General features: G+C 31.8%; 1 protein-coding gene and 1 non-coding gene across 2 annotated transcripts in view; one reads left to right on the forward strand and one right to left on the reverse strand.

The window, feature by feature from the left end:
• The window catches only part of LOC112685536, a 53,485-nt gene extending 43,135 nt beyond the window's left edge, over positions 1 to 10,350 (reverse strand). Inside the window, exon 1 of the mRNA XM_025557453.1 lies at positions 9,908 to 10,350. Within this exon, the coding sequence (XP_025413238.1) occupies positions 9,908 to 9,995 (88 nt within the window). The 5' untranslated portion in view covers positions 9,996 to 10,350. The remainder of the gene's footprint in view (positions 1 to 9,907) is intronic.
• Trnag-gcc lies at positions 4,020 to 4,090 on the forward strand. The gene has a single exon. It is a non-coding gene; the product is annotated as a tRNA-Gly (tRNA).
• Positions 10,351 to 10,450: the final 100 nt, after the last annotated feature.

A 10,450-nucleotide genomic window follows, 5' to 3' on the forward strand; every position in this document is an offset into this window, starting at 1 on the left:
GTGTGACCTTTGCGAAACGTTATGCACCTACGTTTTGCACTCGCGCGCACAGCGTACTTCAACACGGTCGTTAGACTTGGATGAGTTGATTTGCAGGCGCGGATACAAGGGAGGGCATGAGAGCGATGCCCCCCTCCCCCAAATGACACGAAACAAAACAAAAAATAAATTATAACATTATACGTCAAGAAATGATAATAATCATATTCTATAGCAACTATGTATTGACATGTTTTCAAAAACCAGAAGAAAATCAAATTTCGCTTTATAATTTTTAATTAAATTTCATATTTTTTTTTTTTATTATTCTTAATCAAAAAATTTTCTTTTAGTTAATTTAAGTTTATTCCTTTACAGCAGTGGTGGCCAAATTTTTTATACCTCGGGCCATAAAAAACAACTTTTTTTTATCGCGGGCCATAAAAAAATGCATTCTAATTTTTTTTTACGTAAATGCAAAATATTAAAGTTATACAAATAAATGCTGTAATATAGAAGGCTTTCGCGGGCCAGATATTAAATGATGGCGGGCCGGAGTTGGCCCGCGGGCCATAGTTTGGCCACCACTGCTTTATAGTGTTAAGAAATATTTATGATAAACGGTAATACAGCTACTTATAATATTATAAAATTATTTAATTTAATATATTATATTATGTCTAAAATATAAAATGTCCTCTCCCCCTAATAATTACTCTGGATCCACGCCTGTTGATTTGTGCACCGAACACGCACCACACTCGAAGTCGAAAATTATTGAATTTACAATCCGGTTACAACGCACCTGCAAAGGTATATATGTTACGGGCAAAGTATACAATTTGGGCAGTATAGATAACAGATGATAAGATTTAATGAAATATGATAAATCAATGAATAATGACATGTATTTATATTATTGATTAATTCATCTCAGTAGATATAAGTTATTGCACCACCAATCCTTTCTTGGCTGTGCTTCCTTTTCTTTTATATGATTCGCAACTATTTAAGTATAACATAATTATATCTCTGGTGATATTTTTATATTTTGTATTTACCTCGTGTTCCATCCTGTTTCGTCCATCATGTCCAATCGATAAATGTACATTATATTTAATTTTGTTGTTTTCAGATATTGGTACAATTAACTTATTAACATCAGAAACTTTTAACACGTCATATTTTTTTAAAAGTTTATAATCATTCAGTTCCTTTTTCTTTGAATTGTTTTTTAATTGATTTTTATGTAAAATTAATTGATAAAATTTTAACTTGGTAAAAAATGAAGTATTTGAACCTTTTTTTTTTAAAAAAAATTGTTTAAATCTTCATTAAACTTTTCCATATTCGAATAAGTAGATAGGTACGCACTGAATGAATTAATCTGCACTATACAAACGATTCACGGTTACTAAATAGTTCATTGTTGAGAATAGGTAAAAGACCAACTGCCCGATAATCACTAGAACTTCATATAATACAACTTATAAATCAGTAAATATAGTAATAATATATTATGTCACGTACACGCGTATAATATGTGGACAAGCGGACATCCCCATAGTAAAAATACGATAATAAACAAATTAGTTACAGATAATAATTTGACTTTATTTTAACTATGTTTTACGATTTATCATATTTCATTAAATCATATCATCCGTTATTTATATTGCCCAATATACGAAGGGTATTTTATATACTGTCCGGACAATGTATAAAATGCCTAAATTGTATGCTTTGCCCGTAACTTATACATACTTCCGTATATTTGTGATGGAAAAACAGAAACAAATCATTGAAAACTTTAACGCCATTGATTGGTAAAATAGTAAAGGTTACCAAGTGATGTGGAACTGAATGCACGGTCACTTGTTACTACGATTTCTAGCTAAAGTACACTTTTATTTGTGAACGATCTCCGCAAAATTATATTCTATCATTCAGTGTAGTATTATAAAAACATTTTTATATTTGTTGATATCGATTCGACGATTGGAGAGATTTATCTAAATTAATAAAAAAAAAAAGAAACCCCAATAAAATGCACTTACAACTTAGGTACGGATCTAAATATCATCTGTAGTATAGATTGCCAAATATAGACTTCGCCTTTTCACTGATAACCGATGATCATCAAAGAAAGATGTGCTGCTATAAAAATGTTAATTTATTTAATTTTATTTTATTAATTATAATTTAAACATAAATATTTAACTACTATTTAACCTTACATTTAATATAGTGGTCATGGAGTTTCACCTTTTTATAGATCAAAAACTTATAGTAGTTAGTACATACTAGTTTGAGGTAAAAACTAAAAAGTAAGTACTCCACAGCAATAAAAATTTAATTTACTAAGTATACTAAGAAGATTTGAAGATTACATTAATTACAGGAGTTTGTAAGAGGAGATAAAGAAGAAAAACAAAAAAAACTATAGAAAGATTAATGATAATACCAGATAATGCTATGGAAACTATTGAACACATGATCGTATAGTAGGTAGGATTGCCATACGTCACGGAAAATCGGGACTGATTCACCCGTTTTGGACTTCACGTCCCAGTGTCCCGAAAAATATTTTCGGAACATCCATATGTCCCGTGTTAGACGTTTAGAGTAAATGTTGTATTGTTCAATTTTTAATTTCGACCATTTTATCTCAAAGTACATTTTTAATCGCAATCGATTAACAATATATAATAAAAACATAATTTGTAATTTACACATATAAATATATAATATATTTTATTTTACAAAAAATGTTTTAAATATTATATTGCCGGCCATTAATGGTCCTTTTCAGTGGCGTATACATAATTTTTGTATAAGGAGATCATTTGCAAATAAATCAATATTTTTATTTTATCATTATTTTTTTTTACGTTTCTAACGCCCTCACACTAAAAACATTATTTTATAACATTTAAAAAAAGACCTAGGGGGATCTGACCTCCACATCCCCCCATGTATACGCCAATGATTCTCTTAATATATTAAGAGTTATATAAAAAGTATATTAGGTACTCAATATTGTGATTGTGTTGTCCCGGTTTCGCCTTATAAATGTATGACAACCCTAATAGTAGGTAATAAGTATAACCACTTGATGAAAAATTAATTTATTATATTTGATCTTATGATATTCCCATTTAAAAATGTCCTCCCCCCCGGTATAAAATGTCTGAAATAAACATAAAGTTGTTATTATATACGTATTCTCTCGTATTCTGTTCTCAACAATCTTACGACTATCAGAACCAAAATAATATACAACTTGTATGGGCCGGATTTAAGCGTAGGCTATATAGGCTGTAGCCTATAGGCCCGCACCACAACAGGGCCCTCACCACACCATCATACAACTAAAAAAAAAAAAAAAGGCTCCGTCTAAAAATTTTTCATTTACAGTTTTCTAAAATTGGTGTTGTGTAATAAAATATAGTATATAGTGTGTACGTGTGTACATTATAATGGGAATTTCCCATACACCGCGTCGTCGGTAGATTATCACTCGATAACGTTTAGTTTTAGAGATGGCTTAGTTAATAGTTTCTCTATTCGTATGTATGCCCTTTTTATTTTCTAAAAACTTTCTATTAGGGCCCACACCACAATTGAGCCTAGGGGCCTACAAATCCTAAATCCGGCCCTGTATACAAGTACCTATTATTCCAAGTTGGGTGTAAAATTTATACGACGTTCAAGGCAAAAATTGAGGATGTCTAAAGATTTTATAAAATAGGTACATTAAATTACGATAACGATTTTATATAATGAATTTATTATATTTAATTTTATATATTTATAGAATATATTTTATAGGTATATATAGGGTTGAACTTTCAACGCCTATTTATATCTACAGCATCATAGATAATTTATTCTTTAAATGCTTTTGCAGCCAACAATTACGCGGATTAATTCGGTGAGCAACGGATTTGTATTAGTTTTGAGAATATATTAATAATATATTAGTAAACATAATCAATTACTTAGCTAAAATACGTTATATTTTATATTAAAAAGTACAAGCATCAGTGGTTCAGTGGTAGAATGCTCGCCTGCCACGCGGGCGGCCCGGGTTCGATTCCCGGCTGATGCATATATTTTTTTTTAAGTAACATCCCATCAATGTTTTTTGTTTTTATCAACGACATTTAATTTTTTTTCTCGATCATATAGCAAATATTTTATAACGACATTTTAAATATTATCATATCCCGTACGACACAGAGAAGCAGTAATTTTTTTATCTAACTTTATAACTTAAATATAACATGACAAGTATGTACGTGGTATTTTTGTGTACATCGATTGGTATTAGAAAACGAATTGAATGATGATGTGCTCCACGCAAACAGTATTATCAACAGATGATTCACCCTAGTCAACAGACGAAAATAATCTGTACTTTATATCCGATAGCAAACTCTGTATGGTTTCGGAGAATTTTTTTTAACGAGCCGTGTCATCGTGTCAACCTGCACGTATTTATTATTATTTTTTTTTTTTACGAGCCCAATTATAATATTATAATAATACTCTAATTTCAGAACGTATAATACATACGTGGGCGCGCGGCATAAAACAATATCGTAATAAAATGATTGTTATTATTATCATACTCTATTGTTTGTGGGAAATAATACACGTTTAGCGAAAAATATCGTGTGCGCCAATTATTTTCCGCACGTCCATTTATTTTGTTGTTTCGGTCACCGGTACCACCCCCCCCCCCCCCCCCCCCCCGCACAAAAATACTTATTATATTATGTATAGTTATTATTATAATTAGGTTTAACGCGTATCGGTTAAGATTTTGTACAATTATACATGTGATATTATGTTACAACGTGGGTAGATACATGTGGCGTACACTCGATACGATACATTGTTTACGCGCATGAGCCACGTTGTGACATTGCACAAACTGAACTAAAACTTAAACTACGAACCGACTACAAAATAATTAGGAAATTACTTCCACCTGAACGACATCAACCGTCGATTTGTAGGACTGTGTGTTCGCGATACACACAGGACGTACAATAGAACGATAGAAGTTGCATTGTAGAACTTGATAACGAAGGACAAGGTCAATGGTATCTGGTGTTGTACGCAAAATTCGTCATTATGTGCGTATGCAATGATATTATGTGTATACCACTTGGAAGCAAAGGACGTTTCAGAGTGAAAAAATAAATAAATAAATAAAAAATATTCCATAAATAGTAATCCCATTATTTTATAAAATAAAATATAATTTTGTAAGCTCGGCATAATATTGCACTTTTAATTGTAAAAACGTGATGCATGAAAAATATACAATAATATGTCATGTAGATGACGCTATGTGTAAAAACCCTCAGAAAAAATTAATAGACAATTATTTCTTGACAAAAATCAATCTTTTGTATCGACCATTGAAAAAATATTTGATTTTCAACCATAGAAATATACTTCCTAAGGGTGTTCGAGGACAACCGTTTTACGTCAGAAGATTTACCAAAAAAATAAATCATAATTTCCTCAATTTTTTTAATTCATCCGATAAACGATAAAAACAACGTTTATGTATTATCAATTAAAATTTCCATAAATATTCAAATTAAGCTAATAATATAAAACGATTATCAACCATTATCAAAGTTCTACGGGATACTTTTTAAATTAAAAATACGGACTTTGGACATTTTCCAGTAAAAATGTATGCATAAAAATATAAATGTTTCTTATAACGTTCAACTCTCGTAAAAACAAAAGCTCTTGAATACTGTAATTCATTACAGCATAATAGATACCAGACAAAACGACTGATGCATTACCACAATATATAATTTCGAGTTTATATTGGTATAAATAATAGATTCATTTAATGTGTAGGCAACCAATGTAAATAGGTAATCAATCGTTATGGAATAAAAATATTTTTTACACATTCTAGCGGTAATTTAATAGTACTTATGTAGTTGGTATTCGTTATATTGATCGACTGTTTTTAATTAATCTGTTGGTTTCGTAATACAATACATACGAGTTCGTATTACACACAAGATATTAAATACATTTTGTATAGAATATATTATGTATTTGGAATATCATACCGTACGGAGTTAAAGAATGTGTAAATGGCACGCGAACCCGATACGCAATAATACAACCAACATTTCAAAATTTGAAATAGAAAAATTAATTTAAATTAAAATTTACAATTACATTTAATGTAATTTAATGTAACAACCAAGTGATGGGTACGGGTACGTATACGCAGGGGCGAAACTAGGAGGTGGAAGACGGGGATTCATCCTCGGGTGTAATTTTTGTAATTATTAACAACTAATTTGATATTTTTAACTTTGTTAAATACTGTTATTAGGTTAAAACTCAATATGTATGATATTGTAGTAATTATTAGAAAAAAATTCTCGAGAAGAATATTTGATTATTGGTCTATGACAGGGCGTAATTTTAACATTTTCCCCAGGCGTAAAAATTCCTAGTTCCACCCCTGCGTATACACACAGCAGTGATCATTTTCAGATAGGCAAACCATAACCAATGCAGGCAATTGAGCGTCCCACAACTAGAGTAAAAATAATCTTATTTAATGCAACTTAATTTTAATAATACTAATTTGTCAACCGATCCTCGAGTGCCAGCAAGAGATCTTGATTTGATTCGATTCGTAAATGGTCAAATTTTCATGACACTCGATAAGGATAGGTTAGTTTAGTCTCCAAAGATCGCATAGACCCCTTCCCCCCGCCTCTTTCGGTACGACTGCACATAATAAGACATACCACGACCGAGCACACGGGTTAGAACATAACGTGTAAACAAAGTATTATAACGCGTGCCACACGTACCACGGGAATGAATGATATAAAATTATTGTTAACCATTTGATCTTCGTTTTCTAACACTTTAGGTCTCACGAAAGTAAACCACACGTTCTCGTGGCACGAATGTTATACGTCAAATACATTGTAATTGAATGCCGAAATGTAAATACTTATCACTTGCGTAAACGAACTACAATATACCGTGCTAATGGTCTTTTATTTTTCAGACGAAAATAACATTTCTTCGGTTGTTAAAAATGTGTGTTTACTTTAGTAACACGCTTAACCATGTATTTAGTTCATTTTTATTTCTCTCCCAGAATCTTAAAAATATTCATTAAGTTTACACATATGTATTACGCCTTGCTATGCTCCAATTACTCTTGAAATTCAATTTCGTCGTATGTACTCGTTTTAAGTACAAATTAATTTCATCCTTTAGACACGCGAAAAATTTCGTGAAATACTTATATATGTAATATGCCAAAAAATACGAATCTCATTACAATTCAATTAAATAAAATTGTTATTATTTGAATTTAAATCCCAAGAGAAATTATTCAAAAATAAATACAGTTAATAAAAAACTAATAAATACAATTAAACAATTTAGGTACTTGTAGGTTATTAAAAGCATGATTGATTTGGTGTAAATTAATTGGGATTTTAAGAAAATCGATCATTTTGACGCGGGAATTAATTGATCCATATTTTTTGATGGGACAATTTGATTCCTCTTGTAAAAAATTTTAATTTTCTGAACAGAGCAGAATGCCTTTAAATGGGCCAGGGACCTAGAATGTCGTTATGATCCATATTTCCATGGGAAAAATATGAAAAGGGAACATTTTGATCAGTTTAGTAAAATAGCAAAATTGTAAGAAAAAATATATTTTAATTTGTTTATCCTGTTGACAATTAAAAAAAAAAAAATGGTAAATTTATTAATTCATTATTTATGAAATAATGTAATAAAATTACATAATTAAAATGTATAACTGTAAACAACGAACAATCAACAAAATATAATGTATGAATACGACGGCTATGTTGATTATAATGAGATTAGTGTATTATTAGAGAACCGTTTCCATTATTTTCGTAGTTCACAGAAAAACTATAATAGGAATAGGGATTTTATTGGGAACTAGAGATATTACGGATACCTGCTCATGAATGTGTATATTTTAAACAGTTGGTATTCTCCTGGAAAATTCAATTTTAAAATTGAATTATAACAATATACGATGTTATGATTTTCAATCTTAATTATTTATTTTGAGGGAGTGTAGCTAAAAACAAACTTTTTTCCGAGTAGTATTGGACAACGTTTTTCAAATTATTAGAGTAGAACTTAATTATTTATAGAAATACATCAGACTAGAACAGCGATTCCCAAACCGTATACCGCGAAGCCCTTAGGGCTCCACAATTGTTCATCAATCAGTTCGTTTTACCACAGAAAATGTAATAACGTAAAAATTATTGATTGTTATTTAAAACGACCAGCGTATATATATTTACAAGACTTCGTCAACTCAAAAACAATTCAGCGATACGTATACAAAAAATATTAAAATTCCTATAGGAAAAATATAATTTTTTAATTATAGATAAAACGCATTACCATTCCAGTTATTTCTCGGCCAGATATATTGTACTAAATTTACATCGTCTCGTTTTAAGTTTCCTTCTATATAAATACATACCATGTGTAATATAGTTCGTAGAACACAGGCAAATAAAACTAAATATTAAATATTTCTCGAGGCTCCATGAAAAAAAATACTGCTTAAAAAAAGGTTTCTTGGCTAAAAAAATTTGAGAATCGCTGGACTCTCGAAACACGAAATTCTGGAAGTCGAAATAAAAATTCGGTTCATAGAGATTTGCTAGATTGCTAGAGTTTGAATTACCATGGAAAAAAACCAATTCGAATTAGAGTTGAAAATTATTGTTACATACGTATTCTACATTAAATTTACTTTTTTATTGCTAGTACATATTACATGCATATAATTAATTATACAAAAAATCATCAAATAAATATCAACCATAATATTCATTAACAGAAAACTACGATAACTTATGTGTACACAGTGGCGTATTTTAAAGGGGAGTTCCCAAGTCCTCGAATCAGCCAGAAGAAAAAAGAGGTTCAAGTTAACAAATTAGTCGCTACGAATGTACATAAAAAGAGAAAATTAATTTATATCAAGTGTTTGTTAATAACTCATCATTTATATTTATAATAATAATAGAATAATATAATTATTAATTCATATCTTATACGTATTTTTTATGCTATTATAAAATTGCTTAATTTTTAGAAACATTGTAACTCCTACCCCACATAATTTAAAAATACGCGATTGTATAATATATACAATACATAATACATAATAAATTTCGATTAAAGAGGTTCTGCCTGAAAATATTCGTATTTTTAGTATTGCCCGCGGAAGTTAATGATAATATTAATGATGATTGATTGAGGGGACCGAAATACACGCGTTCGGTTCGATTTATAGAAGTTTTTGAACCATGGACGTTCGAGCTGCCGAGTGTCATATACTCTAACGATATTATTGCAATTTCCGATACAGACAATTCGTGCAAGATAGTCCATGAAACATAATTTTGGAGCATCTGAGACACTACAGGCAGGTGACAAACGATTCGTGCACGTATCTCGCTCAATTTACCGCTGTACCGGAATCGATTGACGTATGTACGAAAAGCGATATCAAATCCTTTCCATCGCAGCACGCGCGCGGTCCCGTAGCAACCGATCTCGCGCCCACGTTCATATGTGTGTACAGGTTTTTGTTTTTAGTTGGGATGGAGCACACACTGTCCAAAATTTTACCGAACACAGTACCAAAAAGAAAACATCGCGTACAATATTTGATAACGGTGTAAAGTTGAAAACGTTTCCGATTCGTATCGTATTCAATACTAAACATACTCGTATTTTAGTAACTATGACGAATATAAATAAAAAAAATAAACAAATAGCGAAACGGTCAATAGGTCCTCGTTCTCGTAATGTTAATGATAACGATTCGATTGCGTACCTGAAATCAAAGGTTTTTGTTGCGCTCGTCCGCTGGCCCGGATGATCCGCTTCATGCACGCGGACACGACCCTGGGCTTTTCGGTCATCGTCCCGGGATCGCTCACTCTCGTCCGATCTTATAATTGCACCGGTATCGTGTTTTTCAGTTGCTGAAACAACGGTGTTGCGTCGCGTTTATCGTTCAAAATATTTCGATCATTACGATATGGATCGCGTTGAAAACGATTGCATGTACGTGTGCGGGGTGGGGTGGGGTACGTACGATATGATTTCACGACGCGATGCAAGTATAACGCAACGAGCACGCAACGTATCGGGGAATATTATTTCGATTTCCGTTTTCCGATCGTTTCGTTACCGGTCACGTTTGTAAAACGCGAGGGGGATTGTCTCGAGCGCGCGCGCGCGCACGTGCAAGAACGACCGTATTGCCGACGGAACGCCGTGCGACTGCGGCGCGCGGATTATCGCGCCAGTCGAAAACCTCGTGGTGTACGGACGGCGGAGGAAAAAAACAAAACCGACGCGATATGGCCGAAGG

Source organism: Sipha flava, unplaced genomic scaffold (assembly GCF_003268045.1).
Source record: "Sipha flava isolate LNK unplaced genomic scaffold, YSA_version1 281_pilon_pilon, whole genome shotgun sequence".
In the NCBI taxonomy this organism is placed as follows: domain Eukaryota; kingdom Metazoa; phylum Arthropoda; class Insecta; order Hemiptera; family Aphididae; genus Sipha; species Sipha flava.